The sequence below is a fragment of the Pieris napi genome, chromosome 22 (genome assembly GCF_905475465.1).
Source record: "Pieris napi chromosome 22, ilPieNapi1.2, whole genome shotgun sequence".
Taxonomy (NCBI): Eukaryota; Metazoa; Arthropoda; class Insecta; order Lepidoptera; family Pieridae; genus Pieris; species Pieris napi.
In genome coordinates this window covers 8420263-8440867 of record NC_062255.1, presented here as the reverse complement: position 1 = coordinate 8440867, position 20605 = coordinate 8420263, and the positions used below count along the sequence as shown (strand labels likewise).

The 20605-nt window shown below is 32.9% G+C and overlaps 2 protein-coding genes across 19 annotated transcripts in view; one reads left to right on the top strand and one right to left on the bottom strand.

Moving 5' to 3' along the window:
• LOC125060703 (kinesin-like protein unc-104) overlaps positions 1-20605 on the top strand; it is an 83566-nt gene that overhangs the window by 21006 nt on the left and 41955 nt on the right. For 15 of the 18 annotated variants that reach the window (XM_047665724.1, XM_047665719.1, XM_047665727.1 and 12 more), the window contains exons 1-2: positions 10200-10331; positions 12261-12419. In XM_047665724.1, coding sequence (XP_047521680.1) covers positions 12320-12419 — 100 coding nt within the window. In that variant the 5' untranslated portion in view covers positions 10200-10331; positions 12261-12319. Of the gene's footprint in view, positions 1-10199; positions 10332-10542; positions 10657-12260; positions 12420-20605 lie in introns of those variants that run through there. The other 3 variants (XM_047665713.1, XM_047665711.1, XM_047665712.1) reach the window with 2 other exon arrangements.
• On the bottom strand, positions 59-3591 carry LOC125060706 (15-hydroxyprostaglandin dehydrogenase [NAD(+)]-like). Its single transcript, XM_047665728.1, has 5 exons — positions 3458-3591; positions 2270-2506; positions 1688-1861; positions 753-904; positions 59-283 (listed from the first exon to the last, which is right to left on the bottom strand). Exons 1-5 carry the CDS (start codon positions 3551-3553, stop codon positions 139-141), a joined length of 804 nt encoding a protein of 267 aa, XP_047521684.1. The 5' UTR covers positions 3554-3591; the 3' UTR covers positions 59-138.

Below are 20605 nucleotides of genomic sequence, written 5' to 3'. Positions count from 1 at the left end.
TACTCCTCCGAAACGGCTCGACCGATTCTTATGATATTTTTTATTTAGTTTTTTTAATGAATTTTTTTAGAATTTTTTTATTATGTGGCATTAATAATATACATGGAAAAACAACGTTTTTCGGGTCAGCTAGTAGTATTATATGACTTTCGCCAATTCAATGTAGAAATTCCTAAACATATCAGTTATGTCCTGTGCTGGTTTATTTTTAACTGATAACCAAATTGAACCGCAGTCACCTTCTTGATACATTTTAACGACTGCGTTAACCGCTGATTCCACTCTGAAAATAAATGATATATTTTTCCCCTTTTCTAAATAATGTATCAAAGTCAAAGTCAAAGTCAAATCATTTATTTCAATTAGACCATCTAAAATGGCACTTTTGAACGTCAAAAAAAAATACAAAGAAGATTCTAGTTGCCCATTCCAAAAGGTAGTTTCGTGTGGAGAAGAATGGCCAAGAAACTCCACACTTACTCTTTTAAAATAGGTTTACAATATTTGTTACATTTGTTAAATAATTATATGTGATATCGATTTTCTATTTCAAATTGTGCAATTTAATACTTTTATTAACAAATGTTCGATATTTGGAATTATAAATAACTTTTAATTGATTCCATACTTATTCGCTAGTTGTGAAAGTGTTTTTAAAATCTTGAAGTCATGCGTAGCTTTTGCTACGAAATGTTTGTCACGCAAAGTGCAATATTTTTCCTAATGCATATATATAAAATGTAAAAACTCACTCCTGGGGGTATGTTGGGACAGCAGCATAGAAGTCCTCAGCGTATTTCTTGTCAATGGCTCTATCTAGAAGATTGTGTAATAGGGGCGTATCTGTCGGTCCTGGGCACATAGTCAAAATGCGAACACCCGTACGTTCGAAGAATGGCGGTTCCTGTGAAACATATATTTAGATTAGAGAAAAACGTTCTGGTTCTAATGATTTTAAAGTGGTTAGGGAGATGACGTGACAGAGTCTCTTACGGCCGCTTTCTATACACGATCTATAATCAAAAGTTATCCCCAATCCAGATTTTCGCAAATTTAGATTGATGAATGTGAAAATTTGATCTGTCGAATTTAAATTTTTCAAAAATGATCCATATTCGGTTATTGAAACGTATTTTAGGAGAAATGGATTGAAATAGCAATGTCTAATAGTAAAATTTTTATTGGGATTGAGTATAGAAAACGGCCGCTAGTGTACGAGTTAGTTTATGTTATATCGCATTTACATGTAATGTTTAAACTATAACATTAATTATTCAGGCTTTATAGGCTGTATATTAACAGCTAAGCTAATACACCAGACTTCGTATATATTTTTATTATCTAGTTGATAAAAGGGCCAGGGGACTAGTGCTAGACAGACTACTTATAATTAATTTCCGATATTTGTTTTAAAATAAGTGTTGTTTGATGATTTGCTATTTTAAAAGAGTGCCGAGAGTTATTTACGCCGGCTTTTTCTCTCGGCCTACACCCTCTGTCTTCTTTGCCGATGAGTAGTCTACCGATTCAAATTTAATTACGTGGAATAAGTGATACCTGTATCTTATATTCCATAATAAACATATTTTATTTTATATTCCACATCTATTACAACTACGATACAAAATGCATTTGATGAAATTATATCAAAACCCCTATTATTTTAATTGAGAGATAAAAGTATTACCGCAAGACTCTGACTAAAATGTATTACGGCCAGTTTGGATCCGCAGTACACTGGCATTGTAGGTAACTTGAAAAGTGCAGCGGTGGATGCAATATTGATGATTGTGCCACCGGCGCCTCCTTCGTCTGTCCGCATGGACTCAACCCCTTTCATGGTGAACGAAACTAAACCTTGCTGAAAGATGTTAAGGTTTTTTTTCAATTAACTGTTCATCGATGTGTCATAGGATGAAGATAGCAAGTCTTTGTAGATATATTCTATATATTCTAGCATCAAAATATTTATGGTATTGTACGTAGAATTGCATCAAAGATTTACATAAACAAGTATGGAAAAACTTTCGCTAACCCCAGGAGTGTATCTGTCTCTGAGGCGCCACAGAGAGTCAAACTGTGCCTTCTGCCTCTGAAATTAGAGAATTCCCAATCGCGCACTTGGAATTCCCGTAAGTCCTTCACCACGCCATAATTCGAATAAAGTTTACGATTTGTTTAACAATTATACATTCCTGATCGTGTAAATATATAAACAAATTCTTCAACTTAAGACTGAAGAAGAAAATTGTATGTAAAAGTTTCATACCCAGTTAACTTCACATGATTTCCTCCATAGATCAGGACTATCGCTCATAATCCCCGCATTATTGATGATCACGTCCAGCCTTTGCAAATCGTTTAGTGCTTTTTGAAAAGCGCCCTTAATGTCGTCTTCGTTGCCGACATCGCATTTTATGAATACAGCTTTTCCTGGATAGGTTTCATTCAGTGACGTTACAAAGCTCACCCCGACAGTCTCAGCGACGTCCAATATTGCTACTTTCTGTAAATTATATTTTTGTTATATGTATATTTCACAGCAGTGTTGGCCTAGTGGCTTCAGCGTGCTCGCATCCTTGAGGTCTTAAGTTCGATCCCCAGCTTTGCACCAATGGACTCTCTTTCTATGCGCATTTAACATTCGCACGAACGATGAAGGAAAACATCTGCCGTAGACCCAAAAATTCGATGGCATGTGTCAGGAATAGAGAGTTGATCACCTACTTGCCTATTACATTGACAAAAAATGAAATAGATACAGAAATCTGAGGCCCAGACCTGAAATGGTTGTAGCACCGTTAAAAAATGTTTTATTTTTTATTTCACTACTCAGTGGTATATATTAGTTAAAGTATGGATTGTATGTAAAAAAACTAAAAACTAGCGACAGCATACGTCTTCTTTAAGCATGAGTTACTATATTAAATATTTTTTCATATTATATAATTTCAGATATTTAAATTTGCAATTAATGTGCATTAAATTAACAGGCATTGTGTAAAATAATATATAAAACAAAGTATATTTTATATGACCAAACATCAAATTCTAGTTTTCACTGTGCATTATCAGAACTTAACCTTAATTGATTTTAATCAATAGTTTAATATTAAAAAAAATAATAGTAATAGTTAACTATTACGGTATTACGAAGTATACTTAATTTTTTAAAGAATGTTTTGATACGTTTATATATTTTAAATGTTACGAGTCTTAACCTTGCTTAGGTTATGGTAGACTTTAAAACCCTATTTTAGTCTTATATGTATAAAAAACGCGCATGTACATAAACACTCACTTACAGTAACAAGTACATTTAAGGTTATATTATTAATAATTTATTGTCGATTCTAATATACAATATAAAACAAATGTATCGTCATATCGCTACGGAATCTAGTCAAGTCTCTAAGTTTGGCGTCAATACAATTTAGATTAATAAGAAAATCTTTACCTTAGCTCCGAGTTGTAAAAAAGTCTTTGCATACTGAGCTCCCAAGCCCGACGCACCTCCGGTGATTAGAAACGTTTTGTCTTTTATATCCCACATTGTTATATGAACAATGATGTGTTCGTGGAATGAATTGTATCTTTATAGAACTAGTAACCTGATAATAGATATATCTTCATATGTATTATCAGGTTGATAATGTTTACGATGCAATTGTTCGAGCGGTAATACGTGTTTCATATTGCGAGTGAAATAGTTTGAATGATATGAATTTTAATAACAGGCTGCGGGCTCTCGAAATGGCCTCTGTGTGTTGTGATCGTAAGCCTTTTAAAGGACTAGGTAATTGATAATAACTATTTATATGCTGATGAACTTTGCTCAAGACAAAGAGGAATGGAAACATATGTAGGACTAAACTAATATTAAGAAATGTAAACTAAACAATTGGTGTATGGATTTTTAGTAAAGCTTAAATATTAATAATAACTTATATGCATGAATATGTTGTGGGACATTTTGGGATAAGTTTTTTTATTTATTTTGCTTTAATATTGTTCTTATCGTAAATGGCGCATCTAGGAGCGACGTGCTCAAGCCTTTAATACAGAAATCTATTATTTTTTGATAAAAACCAAATTGCTATAAAAAATACGTGAGCTTCTTTGTTGTTGCATACAAAGTGATGTTATGTAATTGAGTTTGTATATTTGATTGTTTATCAAATGTATGATGTTTCAAAAGACATAGAGTATATTTTTCTTCTACAGTCTCTTGTTTATCTTTTCGGTAGCGGTCTTGATATAGTCTATAGTCTATACAAACCAGAGCCAAATTTATTTACAAGATATGTACATACTATTTCATATACATATATTTTTGATTACTATTGCTTAAACATTAGTTTAACTAAAATAACTAAAAACCTAAATAACCACTAAGTTTAACCTTAAGGGCCACAGTATAAATTCCTGTACTTATAAACTAAAGTTAAGATAAAAAAAAATATACCAAAATGTGTTTATATTTATTTATACGATGTGCTATCGAGTTAATGGCAACTACAGATTATACATAGAGCTGCTTAAATTGTCCCATTTTATAAGTGCATATAACCTGAATAAGGTGTCTTTATGGGATCAGTATCCCGGTACTTAGGCCGGCCATAATTGTGACCCAGATTCAAACGATTATTTTATACTTGTCGGTCGACCTCTATCGCTGTCATCGGCTTTCACCCCAATGTTAATGTACATAACTGGCTATTTGAGCCTTCAGTATAGTAAGCCGATCTTCAGAACCTATGCAGAATAATTGAGATTGGCCGTGTAGGTGATTATTTAAGTCTGTGGGCTACAGATGCTACTGCACTACGGGTAAAACTGCATTAAAATGGTTAATTATTTTGTATTAAATCTATCATTAGATCTTGACTGATATTTGAGTTGAATTACATCTTTATCGGTGTACAGTAGCTAATAAACTGTAAGCTTTTCATTGGAAATGAATAAAATGAAAAGCGCATTGTGTGGGATGGTACACCCACGTTTCGTTCTAGATATTACTCATCGGTAGATATAATAAAGATATATAAGTGTACACTTGTTCATTCCATTAGTAAGTAGATCTTAGTACAGTATTATAAATGGGTTCAAACGGGCTGTTGTAAACATTGTAATCACTCTCTTGTTCATGAACGTACTATAAGCGTATAAGATAATTTTCTTACGACAAAGTTTTGTTTGTTCCTTTAAAGGAACTTTCGAGAAGCAGTCGATAATTACGTGTACATGAAACAAAAGAACGGTTAATTATCTTTCCTTAATAGAGACTGTAAGTAGTTATTGGACACTTTCTTATGTTAAATATCCTTATTATAATGAGTAAGAGTAACATTACTTATATTACTTTAGTCTTAAGTTAGGTTAGATCGTAATTTCCATGATGCTTCAGTGAAAAGATAATATATAAAAAAAATAACTTTCCTTCCATGAGTAACCTGAACAAATGTACTAGAACGTTTAACACCTATTTGTTCTGTAAAAAAACATTATATTTGATAATGTTACATACATTATTTAAAATACATAATATACACTTTGGTTACGATATAATATGTAACGCATATAAACGGAATCGATTAATACATAATGTATGTCATGCGAGGGAAAGGTCTGATGTGTACTCATTAATTTTGACAGTTAGTTTTGAAAAAGTATTAATTGCCTATGTTAGCTTAATAGTTACGTGTGCTAATCTCGATGCGTTCTAACCCCGTAAGCTATTAGGAAAAGACAAAGACTACCAGTCTTAGGTCCAAATTTTTTTATAGATCCTTAAGCACAAATATAATGATTATGTCAAACATTCATTAAAGTTGATAGGGTGAAGGTGTTTAGGGTTAAATAGTGTTCATATATTTCTTCTATTTATTTAAAAACATCGGCGGGCGAGTCTCGAGATAAACAAGAAAGAGAAACAAAGGCTTGCAATATAGCCCGAAGGCTGTAGCCTTGTGCCCGACTGTGAGGGATAAAGCTCAAGGATTATTGTGGCTGCAATATTTATCCGGTATTTCGTTGCGGTTATTTATATGTATGATTATTTTTCGTGTTGGTTGCACCAAGCAGTGTAACTTGTATAAAAAATGTTTACATAATATTTTTAATTTTGGTAGAATATATTTCCCCGCAAAATTTTAAACAGCGAGCATGAACATAGAACACAATCTTAATTTATATATAGTTCTTATATAATTCTTTAGATAATTCTTGTGGGCCTTTTGGATAAGATAAAACTCGTTCGATAAAATGTGTATTCGATTATTAATCAAACACATTTTATACTGATATGGCAGACTATATCATTGCTAGTTTGTAATGTGATTCTATCTTTTGTCAAAATAGTGTTCAGTCACGTTAATACAAAAAACTGTGTGTGTGTACTTATGTACACACAGGGACGCTTCCCTCTTCACTTCTAATCGAAACAAAGTAATATGTACTAATCATGATATTTTACACTACGTTTTTATCACATTGGAACGGGTTTTCTCGTATAGAAAACATTATTTTGGTTTAAATAAACACGACTTTGAAAAACACTACGCCATAACAGACAATGCAAAATGTCGATAAAATAAGCGCCAGACTGTTTTACAGACGTTTGAACAGATATTCAGGATGTCGGTTTTTTGTGACGGTGTGCGCGCGCATCGTGAAAATTTACTAATTTCAGAACGGAAAATTAGAAACATATCTTTCAAGAAAAGAGCGTACCAATTCTTAAAAGGCCGGCATCGCCCTCTGGCATTGAGAGTGTCCATGTTTATATAACACCAGTTGAGCTACTTGCACGTTTGTTACCCGTTCTATAAAAAAAATACTATGAACTGTTGACTTAAATTAATTTAACATTTGATATGATTCTATTCGTCTATTCGAAATAATGACACGAAGACTGATTCAGTTTCGATGTAGTTTTCCTTTGATTACTCAATTAAAACTGTTCAGTTAAAAGTAATTTTTAATATATATAAAAATTAAACCCGTTTTCCGTTGTCACGACATAACATGAAGACGGCTTGACCGATTTGTCTGATTTTTTTTATATAATATTCCTTGAAGTACGAGGATGGTTCTGAGAGAAAAATTAAAAAAAATGAGTGAAAACGTCTAAAAACAACTTTTCTATATTCCCATACAAAATATTCGTAATAATACTTAAAAGTCAATTTGAACTTTAATACCATATCATAGAGTTCAAGTGTTAGTGGAGGGGTTCCGGGAAGGTAAATTTTTATTTTTGACATAATGTATTTGTTGTCTTATCAACTTTCTTTTTTTATCTTACTAGCTAGACCGGTGTCCCGAATAGAAGAATAAGTACTTTAAACAAATAAAGAATAGACTGTTAGGCGTTACGATGTTCGCCAGGCCAGCTAGTTTTTAATATAAAACCCTTTGAATTATTATATATTGCCTCAATTTGAGCCTAATTTAGGGAAATCACAATTGATCAGCTTAGCTATTATGGCTGTTTTGTTTTTGAGAGTAAATTTGAGTAGGCGTTTGAAAAGAGTTGCCGCTCAGAAATTAGTTGGATTCATTTCTTTCAAACGAGAAATATGATTTTCATATGAGAAATTTTACTTACAAATAAATTTATACACAACAATATTTAGAGCATATTTAATTTTACTGTGTTAAACGGATTTAACTATAACAACTTACATCACATCCATTAACAAGTCAAGGTTAATTTGGCAGTGATGGCTTTTATTGATCACAGATTGTGAAATCTGTTTTCATTCCCCAGGCGTGGCTAAGGCAGTCAAGGTTTCAGAAGTAGGATTAATATTGACCCTTTTTCGCACTCCTCTACTGCTTTATTTAAGAAGTAAAAACTCTAATGTCTTAAGCCTTGTATCTTCCTTGTTTATAATAGCTATTAGTGTGTTTGCCATTCTCCTAATTTATATATTTTGTGCTGTCATGATTTGTCTTGTATTATATTTTTTATCAGTGAAACTGTTTGTGGATATGTCCAATGTGTTTATTTAATGTTTTACTTTTATTTTATTTTTACTGTATAGAGATGTATCTATTTAGTTTCCTTAATAAATAAATAAATACGAAATTTGTTTGAAATCAACTTGATGATAATTCAGATGTATCTGACTTTCATCATAAAGCTCTTTTAGTACTGCAGAACGAAGTTCTGTATTATGGCTATGACAGCTAGTCTCTGTTGAGACAGGCTAGTGCTGTATTGCAGACGAGCGGCTATGATGGCAGGTCTCTGTGACTGAGACTGGCCATTTACGCAGAATAGCAACGTAGTGTGCGTAGACGCATGTGGAATTGCTTTTCTATCACTTTATAACTCGGAGTATGTCAGACACGACTGACGTAGGCATTCGGCAGCACAGCCTTCAAATAGATTTTTTTTCGGTCCGAGATTGAAACTTCACTTCAGTAGATCGTGTTTACCTCTGTTATAAATTCTTAAAGAAGTGACGCCATTACGCGTTTCAAGAACATATTTTAATAGATACAAATATCTCTTTTTTATATAAATTACACTGTTTTTTAGCCAATAAATAAATGTTTTAATACTTTATATAAGATTTTCTTTATCGATTTTATAATTCTAATTCTACGTTGGGTCACAACAATCTAAAGAAAATTGAGTTCAAGAAATCTTTCAAGAAAATTTTATTGGAAAAGTATTGTTTATCCTGTTTCTCCTTGGGGATCGCGTGTTCTAGGTCGCACTATAAATTTATTATAAAATCCCACGGCGTCTATCCTTTATAGATGTGAAACAAAAGCGCTAGAAAATTGCGATCTTGACCTCAACTTTTTTTTATAGAACATGGGGCAAGAAATATATATATATACCTATATATATATATGATATAACGATAACATATTTGAAGAATATTTTAATATTTCTTTTACGTTTCGATAGATCTTCTTTTATGAATAGACGCGGAGATTTATTACCTATCTATTTTTAAGCAGTCCTGAGCTTAATTTGTTTTATTAATTACTAATTGACTATGGACTATAGACTATGCGCTGTGGAATTGTTTTCGAACCAATGCGACTTAGGATCCTACAAGAAAAGAGCGTACCTACCTATTCTTAAAATGCTGGCCTTGCGAGGCCCTCTCCCATCGAGTGTCGATGGACGGTATATCATAACAACAGAAGAGCCTCCAGTCCGTTTGCCCTCTATTGAAAAATTGAAGAGCTATATCCAAAATACTAAGTTATAAAACGCCGCCATTGTGGCGTACTGGTTAGGCGGGTAAACTGAAAATCATATTTAAAAACAATCAGACAAAAAGCTCAAGCAAATAATATATGGAAAAGTAAAAGATTTTGTCACACTAAAGATATCTTTGCCCTCATCTACTGTGTATAGACGATTTACTCGGAACCCAAGCGTTCTACGTCAAGCGCATTACCAAAGAAGGTTCAAGGAACTAGTTTGAAATGTACAAATCTATGACGCAGTTGTATCGATTGTCGACTCACAGATGTCTGAGAGAAAGAAGGCTTTAACTGCTGTTCATTTGGTTTAAAGTTCTATTTATCCATTGGGGAGTTTCAGATATATATGTTAAAGTCTCCTAAGCGATAACCTCCTTGTCGATGAAACAATTGCATATATATATGAGATCAATCCCATACAGGATTAAAGAGGGACTAATAATCAGTCTTTTTTTTCCTGGAATCAAATCCCACCCCTCCGTTTCATCTTGTGCGACTTGGTTTTTATTAAATATTTAAAAGTATGACGTACATAAACAGTAAAGACTTTCTTATGTTGAATATGTAAAGTGGGGGTAGGTAATGAAGAGATTTTCACCGAATACCCACTGTTTTATTGCTCACGGTTGAGGCGATAAATTGTAATGATTGTGTTTTAAGGACCTCAATTACCCGTTCGGTAATAAATGAATTCAACATAATATGAGAAAAAGTAACATTGCAATTCATAAGTGGTAGTTTCATAAATTGAATGCAATAAAAACATCTAAAAATGGCAATAAATTGTTAAAATGTGATGAAATTAGGGCTGAATTCTGTATCAAACGAACATTCATCGTTCAAGTTGTATATAACGTTATTTGCGGTGTGGGATGCGCGGTGACATTTTCGCGCACCACGGCCCTAGATCGAAGGCCCTGGAAAGGCAGCACGCATGCGCGCCACCATTCCGCCAATGCCTTGGCCGTCCTCCCGCAGTCGCATCGCGCACCCGACGGCGACGCTATGCCGGCCTCAACTGCGACTTGACCTGAGCACCACGCTCTAAACGTTAGAAAACAACGCATCAACTCCACACCCTCGTCCGCGAGACCAGGGTAAGTTTTCACCTTTGCAGCAGAGGTTCCAGGGTAGGTGGCGCCACTGCGCGATGAGTCACCTCTGCGACGACGTTTTATGGCTGCCCCTTCGATCTTGAGTTTGCAGGCGGTGTTAGATGTGGGTTGCAGTGCTGATTACGTAAGTGGCGTGCATCGGCCGTGGCGGCCACTTTCAGTTGTGTGCAGTCGATCGCGACCGTGGAGCGCTTTGAAAACAATCACTTCGCTCCTACATTTTGTGCTAAGCTGTGATTTCGTGAGATGTGCTGTGAAAGTGTTAATTGACAGTGTTTTTTTGGATTTTGCTTTTATTGCGTCATAGGTAGGTGATGTTTTTGGTATATAAGTCGACGAGTGCGTGCAACATTAAATAAAATCGATGATTTGTGACCTTTCCAAATGTCTGTTGTGAGTCGCCGGCGCATTTGGTTTAGTTGTCTGTCAGAGCGTAACGGTTCGTAACGGCAAAATTTTTATAAACGTTCAACTAATATTAAATGCCAGTTTTTTAAACACGTAAACGCAAGTATTGATTTATTTAGTTCACAGTTACGTAAATTGTTGAACAAGACATTTATTGTTATCATTTATTAATAGTTTCACTTTTTAGTTTTAATTTATATTGTATTATGTACATTAATTTTTACAAATATTTTTAATTATTATTACAAAAGCATCATGGAAAAATAATAAAAACTAACATAGCACAAAAAAGCAACGGGTGTATTCATCATTAAAAACCTTAAACAAATAAATGAAAACAGAGCACACGTTTTACATATAATGCCATCTAGTGACAGAATGATATAATTAAAATATATTTAGTATTCTCAAAACAGATTATTAGGCATTTTTATGTCGGAAAATAACAATGGAAAGAAAAAGTTTATTCGGGAATTTGGAAATGCAAAAGGTTCATATAATACATCAAGTTGGAACACCATCTTGTAAGTAGGTCAAGGAGACTTGAATTTCTTCACGTCTTGTGAGCTTAACGGTGCTTGAGAATATATTGATTGAACTATGTACTAGAAATAATAAAAAAAATATAGTAAAAAATTGGCGATACAAATTAGTTTGAAAATATATATGTTAATTTACGATGTATGTATGTATATCGAATTTAATCTAAAATGTGTAAAACAGTTTCATAGTTTCTATTTAAACATATAGTGTGCGGTTTCAAAATGTAATATATGTAGGCTGAAAATCAAGAGAAAACCAAAAGCGTTTATTAAATTGATGACTATGGACCATTGCTAGTTTGAAATAAATATTATTACGGCCAAACCATTTCAAACATTTTCTTTAGTAAGTTATGTTGAAACCTGTCTTCAAGACTATATAAAGACTATTGATTTGAAATAGCCACTTTAGTCTTTTGTACACATAATTCTTTTTCTTTTTTTGCCAATTTTAATTATTATTTCTGTTCTTCTATTTAAAATATGGGCTTTATTAAGCACTAAAGTCTACTACACTAGTCTTACTCATAAAAAATAAATTAGTAATTGCACAGTTTTAACTAAAGTATTCGTCTCCTTTAATCACAATTACACAATTTTACAGAAAGTGATGAAACACTACTTGAGAAGAGAGCGATTTAATCTTAGTGTTTATAAGTAAGAAAAAAATACGACATTCTTTATAATAATTGTAACATTTTGTCACATTATACATGTGTCTTTTTAAGACATCATGGAACATTACGATCTAGCCCAACTTAAGACTAATAAGTAATTTAAGTCTAACCTAATTTACAACTAAAGATATTTAACATAAGAAAGTGTCCAATGACACTACTTACAATCTCTATTAAAGAGAAGACACTCTGTTCTTGTGTTCTATTTTTTCACACACTTACATTACTTACCCATTTCATTTACGATATGTAAAATCCGGTTCTCATATAAACTCTTGTTCCAGGCATAAATCGGCACAAGTACCGATGCTGTAAGGCGCAGACGGTTAAATAAACAGCCGCCATGTCGTCTGTGAAGGTGGCGGTGCGGGTCCGCCCCTTCAACTCGCGGGAGATCGCGAGGGAGAGCAAATGTATCATAGAGATGTCCGGCAATACCACAGGTAAGAATATATATTCTATAGTACGAGATTCCATGAGTATGTAATTCTTGACATTACGACCTTTATTTATACTTTATTATTATGCAAAAACATACTTATAAAAAAAAGCAGGTTACAAAAGTTATAAGGCAACGGGCGGTCTTATCGCTAACAAGCGATTTCTTCCAGGCAACCCTTTTTAATGTGGAACATTAAAAAAGAAACACCTACGGTAGAGTACAAGAAGTGTATAAATAATTAAAAACAACAAAAAACCCAAATATTATGTAATAAAGAAAAAATAACAATAATAATAAATAAAAATACATCTGTGACTCTTATCTTAGATTAGTTTATTTGACCTTACTACTAATCTGTATTACATATTATTAAATAAATATTGTAAAAAGAAGTCCCTGGCTGTGTCGGACGATTGTGTAATGGCTGAGGATTGCCTTATTCATTATGATTGTATATAAATTGATTGAATTAGAAATATTGTTGATCTGATCATTAACATTCGTGATAAAAATCCACGCGAAGCAGCGAAAGGTATGACGTAAGAAACAATATTCAGTTGTAATATCCACTTTGAAAAGTACAGTAAAAATCTGTTATAACGACATCGAAGGGACTACTCATATTTGGTCGTAAAAACCGATAGTCGGACCAGCCGATGACGTTGTTATTAATACAATAGAATTCAGCCGGGACCTTTGATTTTGGTCAATGTAACCGGTATGTTGTTCTAAACGATGTCGTCGTAAACGGTTTTGACTGTACTCTTAAGTAAGTAACTAAATTGATCTATGCAAAATAAACTTTTATATGTATTGATAGAGCCTGATAAAATCGTAGTAATTTTTTTTATAAGAGATTTATGCGGTAAAAGTCCCAAAAAAGCCATTACGACGCAAATAGCTAGCAAATGAATGTTTATGAGTGCCTTATTTAATTTATCAGTCCGTCTTTTTAAGTTAGCGGTGCGCCATAATGAAGAGTGGCATTTATTGCGCCGTAAAACCTTTTGAAGAGCCTTTGCGACTCTTAAGATATTGTACTTAAAGCTAATTTTAGAAATGTTTTATGTTGGAATATTGAAGAAAATACAGCGATTCTAAAAGACGCCATGGCTTCTTCGTTAAGTTTTTTGTTGACATTGTCATCTGATTAGAAATTTTCCAAGCATTAAATACATGTTTGAAAGCTTTAATGGATTACATATATATAGGTAGAATATTGTTTTGGTGCGCTTATATTAATCCTTAATATTAACTTTCAAATTCTTATTAAATTTAAATTTCAAAACGGGGTCTTAAGCACATAGTAATAATAAGTGTCAGCAGTATCTGTGTAATATATGTAGTGTGTTACCTAACAACCGTACCTATCCCTACGCCCTACAGTTATATGTGTAATAAATATATAAATAAGTACGGGATGTCTTCACTAAGACACCTAAGGTAACAAAGGGAGCCGGAATATGATCAGAGGTTCACAGTGGTGTAATTTTCTCAAAGGTTTCGGGCAGGCTCACCACGATCAATAGTTTTAAGCAGTCTTTGCCACTTTGAGACGAAGCGAGAAATGAATTCCAATTCCTTTTACATTGATCAGGTCTAATTTCGTATTTCATTTGAAGTGTTAATGATAATAAATAATAAATATTAAGTCTAATAATTTAATGGAAGCCATTTTCTGAAGAAAACTAATTGGAATTTATATTATTTTATCGTTACTTATAACACACAATATACATAACACAACATAATTAAGTATCTGAATGAATAATTAGTTATTATTAATCCAAGTTTAATAAATAAGGCCGCTTCAATCGCGTCGTTGGATAATTTATAAATTTTGACCGGGTACATACATACATACTTCTGTGACTAATAATTGAAGGGGTGACAGCGTATCTGGACGTGTATGATTCATGTTACATTTAAATTTAAAGTCTTATTCCCTATTAAAACAATGACTCATTCCCTGTTCATAAAACAATTTGACAAAAGGCGGTGTTTGAATAGTAAAGTAACCGGCATAGATGTAAAAAGTCAACGGCGTGTATCAAGCACAGAAGGCTGATCACCTATTTATCTATTAGAAGTGATCACGGAATAGATACAGAAATCTGAAGCGACAAAAACTATATGTAGTATATATTTAAAGTTCATTATAATTGTTATTTGTGCTACAAATGAGAAGTCATTCCGGAATATAGTTCTCACTACATCACGAGATCAAAATATTCTTATGATTTCTTATTAATATTACATATATTTTTATTGGTTATTAAAATTTGCCTATACATGCCTCAATTCGAAATAAACCTTTTTTTAAGTGTGAGTATCATATGCACAAATGATCAATAGAATGTTAACACAATAGACACAAAGATCGCCAAGTCGGAAGTCGAGTAGTTAGTTTAGACCATAAGTTTAACAATTATAAATGACTTAACTTCTTATTATGACGTTATGTTAATGATCTTATTATATGACATTGCAAAAAATTTATATGACATTTGCATGCCTTTATATATGGCTGATTGTGCGGATTTTTCTTGTTGATCGATCTAATTGTACCACTATCTTGGCAAATATACGATTTATTATTATTATTAGATATAGGCTGAATTTGCTTGCACCAGTCTGTATACACCATTAAGTATAAATTAAATATATTCCCATGAAATTTTTTGAAAGCATACCCCGTTGCAAGTTATTTCTTTATGTAGAGTTACTATCGAAAATAACATCGAAATAAATAATTTAATTCAATTAATGATTAGTTAAACTGCTAAGTTGCTTTGTAGAAATCGCATATTAGCAATAAGGCTGTCTCTGAGCCTTTGATTTGATTTATATGTTTATGGTTAAATAATAATAAAGCACGTTTATTTTCAATCTTTACAGTTGCTAACAATATACAGTTTTTATGTAATTGTTATATTCATATTTTTCTTGATACTCGTTATCCTTTCTTTGATCGGAATCTCCTCACGGGTAAAGGTAGCAGCAGTTGGTTTACTTTAATTAATATAAAATAAAAAAAGGTACACTGCCACAGGGACCAAACTTTTTAAATTTGTTTTGATTTTCATTTTAATTATTTTTAATTATTTCTAATATTACTTTGTAGGTTAAGAAAATTGTAAATACTGTATACTTGATTGACAATTTATTTTAGTTAAATTTCTATTTATTAGGTAAAAAAATTATAATAATAAAATAATGGAGAATATATTCGAATTTAACCCGTCTGTGGACTTATGGTTACCATAATTCTTTGTGTTGCGTGTATGTCGGTAATACAAGTTTGTTTATAGCAACCGAGATTATCTTTTCAAGTATCAATGTCACAGGTAATCGTTGTTACAATCGGTTACAATGGGAAATCAATAGTTTTCCATTTTCAGGGCGTTTTCGTATATAAAAGTACTTTAAAGGTATATTTCACTTAACATGTAATAAAGGATATTGGCGAGGAATGAATTTCCAACGATTCTATGCTAAACTAACCTAGAGTTGTATCTATGAATACTGGAACGGAAACATATAATTATTGTATAACATAAAAACCAATGATTTAAAATTTCTTTCACATGTATAAAATTGCGTAATATAAAGTGTGTATTTTTTAAATTTACTTCTGGACATTGAGCAGTGATCTAGTGGCTTCTGTGTGAGATTCTCATCCCTGAGGTAGTAGCTTTGAATCGTGAAGGTACGGTAAAGGAAATCAATATGAAACATGTTTTTGAAAAAGTCGACGGTGTTTGTCTGACATTGCTGATCATTTGCCTGAAAAACAAATGAATCGGGTACAGAAATCTGAGACCTTCAAACCATTGTGCCTGTACGGTTCCTGGATCATGGGGTACTTTAAATAATAGAAGATTTTTGTTTTACTCTATATTAACAACTCGCGTATAACAATAGAATATGAGCGAAATAATGAAATGTTGATTCCTATTTAACAGTCAAAGAGAGTGCCTACATCTGGCTATGCTCTCAAGTGTAACTCCCATGATTTCGTTAATTGCTCTTAAACGAATGAAAAGACTGCAAAGTAACAGTCGAAGAGAGTGCCTGCGTCTGGCTATACTCTCGGGGCGTGACTCCGACAGTTTAAGAAATCGTCACGCTTATAAGTGATCAAAATGTATAGCCATGGCACGTACATAGAAAATCATCACGCTTATAAAACTAAGAAAGCCTGAGTGAGTAAAATGTACAACCTTGGCTCGTACAGTCCCACTGGTTTTTTTTACACGCTTTATATTAGCTTCACCTGTATGTATGTATGTATGTAACCGACTCCTTCGGACTCGATTTTGACCCACTTTTAACGGACAGATTTAATTCAAACTTTGCGCCCCTGTCAAAGATCGATGACAATGCAATAATCCGAAAAAAAATTAACTAAAAAATAATAAATAAATAATAGTTTTAAAAAACACGCTTTTAAAGCACATCAAACTAAAAAGTGAAAAATAATTCCTAATTTAGGCTGAAAATGGTAATGAACAAAAAATACTGGAATTATTGTGAAAAAGCGTGGGGCGCTCTGGGCAATATTTTTCGTCTATCGAGCAACCCAATTGATGTGCTTTAAAAGAGTGTTTTTTTAGTTTTTTTAAACTATTATTTATTTTAAACTATTTTTTTTTCGTCTATATCTCACGAACGTACTACCCCAGGGTTGAGCATCGTTTAACTTCTTTGTTACCACTATTCCGTGATACATAATTTCATTTACGTAGCTAACAGCTAGCATACATGCGATTTAAAACACATCATTTGAGTAAACAGCTTTTTCTTCGTTAACATTTTTTAAATATTTTCATTTCAAATCTAGGACAGGAATTAGTGTGGAACTGCACTTCTTAGTTGCTTTCATTAAAAACATTTTAATGAAAGATTTTTACTTCCATAATGAGATCATACATGAAATGTATATGATAATGCTGTAACACTTAAATATGTTTTTGAATATATGAAAATATGTTTTTTTGTATTATATATATTCGTCTTAATTCATCAGTACAGTTATCAAACTGTTATTGTCATTAATTGTAAATGTCATTAAGATTTTGTTTCACATTTACTTTGGATGTATTTTTTGGAATAACCTAGTACTAGATAATAAAAGATTGTATTTTTACTTTGACTACAATTTAAAGCCTGGATCATATATTTGCACCAAATTTAACAAATTAAAAACAAGATAACACAATATAATCCAAGTTCACTGTCATAAAAGCTTGGCCGAGCTTTCAGATTCTAAGCCAGTTAAGTTTAAGTTAATATGCGTATTCTTAAAACATTGACGTCACTTGTAAAAGGATATGTTGTTTTGATTGGAAATTTAATTCATAATTAATACAACAACTTGAATACTTAAATATCATTGTTAATAAAATTGGATATTTTCAAATTATTAACGTATTCTGATTAAAATAAATAAACTATAGTTCTTTTGAATTAAACAAAATTTTAAGCTGTGTCCTTTCGACAGTCTTACTTCTATAGGTAATTTAGTAAAAGTATTTAAGCCTATAAATTAGAGCTAAAAAAGACGGTAATGGATGTCTGCATTTTGCCTTGCCTCACCTATGGTAGCCAAACATGGGTGTACACTAATAAGGCCAGAAACAGATTGCTTACTACACAACACGCCATGGAAAGGAGTATGCTAAGGCTAAGGAGGTTACATAAAGTTAGTAACAAAACCATTAGGGAAAGTACGAATGTTACAGACGTTCTCAAACATGCTCTAAAAATGAAATGGCGATGGGCAGGACATGTAGCCAGGGTCCCAGACCAAAGATGGACTCTCAAAATTACAAAATGGAGAGGTCCCCCAGGGAACAGACATCGGGGCAGACCAAAAATGAGGTGGATGGACGACATTGCCAAAGTGGCAGGCACAAACTGGCTAGAGAAAGCAAGGGATAGACAGGTTTGGAATGAGATGGAGGAGGCATATACCCGGATGGGGTCAAGGCTTCAATAATAGGTTGTAAACAAAACAAATTGTAAGTCTTGAATAAATATGCTTTATTATTATTATTATTATTATTTAAGCCTAGGCTACTAACTAGTACTCATCTGTCTCCTTTCATCACAGCGTCAACATAATTTCACAGAAAGAGAGTGTAGTTTTTTCAACCCCAGCTTTTAAAACGCCAGGGACGCTATTTACAAGAGTGCTTTTAGATTGATTTAGTTCTTATGAATAGGGGAATTTACTTAATTTACCATTAGAGATAATTTAATAAACGACTCTTAGTACGGCTGTATAATGCTTATAAATGTCAGTAATGTAAGGATTTGGAGCTTTACGATTGTCCCTAAGGAGCGATTTGGTTGAGATTAATAACACGTGAACAAATGGAACGATCCATGAAATTCACTGCGTTTTCTGATAATTGGCGTAATCGTACTATTCACTGTGTTTGCCTAGATGTTCAGAATTTGCTGATAGAATCTTTTTAAGAGTTTTTTTCAAATTACACGAACTTAAGGCCCTGTCTTTGGACTGCTGGACTGGGCGCAATGGGGTGCTGGAGCACTGAGCCGCGCCGGCCCGTATATCCATAGCTTATCAAAAAGTATATTAGAAGACGCTATAAACTTTGACATAAAACTAACCATAAACTAAAGCTCTAATGCGAAACGTGTCTGTGGTCACCGCTTGTGGTTTAACAGTTTACGACATTCTGAATTTTATTTCCTCATCCATATTGTAGAGCAAAGAGCACTTCCGAAACTAAAGCTTACTTATGGAACACTATTTATTTTATTATTTTTATTAGAAATGTTTTAAAAGCATGGATTCAACTAGTAAAGACGAATTTGGAATAAGCTTTTATTTAATTTATTTGTTCTGATAAAAATATATTATTGTTTCAAATACGGATTTCCGCATCACCTCGATGTCTATAGTTCCAGACCTGAGCGTTTAAGGTACCTTTTGATCAGCTTTTGGACATAGCAGTCCTCGACTCTTTAAGTCCTTTAACAGAAGAGTAAATATTTTTAAATGCGCTTTTACCATAGAACCAACTGTCCATCGCAGTACCTATTTCCAAATCTTTGTATCGGCACCGCATCCACGAGATATCTAGTATATACTTGATCTTATACCATATGCAATTTACTTTTTTTTAAAGACAATTCACACCAATTGACCTGTTCCCATGCTAAGCTGGTGAAGCTTGTGTTATGGGTACTAGGCAACGGATATACATATATACTATAGATAGATAGACATATAAATACATATTTAAACACCCAAGACCTAAGAACAACACCAAATTCTCATCACATCGATGTTCGTCTCAGCCGGGGTTCGAACCCGGGACCCATGGTTTCGGAGTCAGGGGTACTAACCACTAGACCTAGTCGTCAAACATAAACAAAACTTGTTATATTTTTTTAAATCAATTAAATTAATAATGCTTGCTAAACTTCCCAGTGAGCTTTAACGGGGCGAGTGTAAACGCGCGTATATTTCTTCATTTTAATGAACGCTAAAAGAAACTGTGACCCGGGAAGTGAGGTCGGAGCTCAAAGTGAATGATCCTTTTGTTTATAAAAACGGTAGCCATTTGTATAATTAGGGAAAGGATTCTACTAATTGGTTGCTTGCTTTTCAATGGACTGGATAATTTTATTGCTTGGTTTTCATCTTTTGATGTTGAAACTCAGCCTATCTATTGTTTGTCCTTAAACGTAACAAATACAGTTATTTGGAATGCGTTTGATTTTTAATTAAACAAAGTATTAGTTAGTTTTATTAAAATCTAATTAAAAATTAGCAAATAGTCGTTACTGGCTGTATCGTCAAAGACTGTCTCTTTATATACATATATTATATTATATAACAAAGATTACACTTTAATATATTATTATATTGTTTATTAAACCTAAACATATCAAATATTTACAAGTTTCTAAACCTACAAAGTAAATTTGGTGGGGTCACCGGTACTATCTACCAGGCGCTAACATTAATCTTTAATAAGCGCCTGAGCACTAGAACCTCACGACCCAAGAGTCTCTACTCCAAAGGGATCAAAATGGAAGTTGGAAGAAAAACACTTATATTTGAGCCTTTTATACGTTTCAATACATTATCGAAGTTTTCATACGTATTCCATTACTTTTTAAATATTCTATAGCCTAATAATAATGTAG

Coding starts and splice junctions, on each gene's coding strand:
- LOC125060706 (XM_047665728.1), bottom strand. CDS start 3,553: ATGTGGGATATAAAAGACAAAACGTTTCTAATCACCGGAGGTGCGTCG. Junction 2,507..3,457: donor TTTTACAACTCGGAGCTAAG/GTAAAGATTTTC, acceptor TATAATTTACAG/AAAGTAGCAATATTGGACGT. Junction 1,862..2,269: donor AATCATGTGAAGTTAACTGG/GTATGAAACTTT, acceptor AACATCTTTCAG/CAAGGTTTAGTTTCGTTCAC.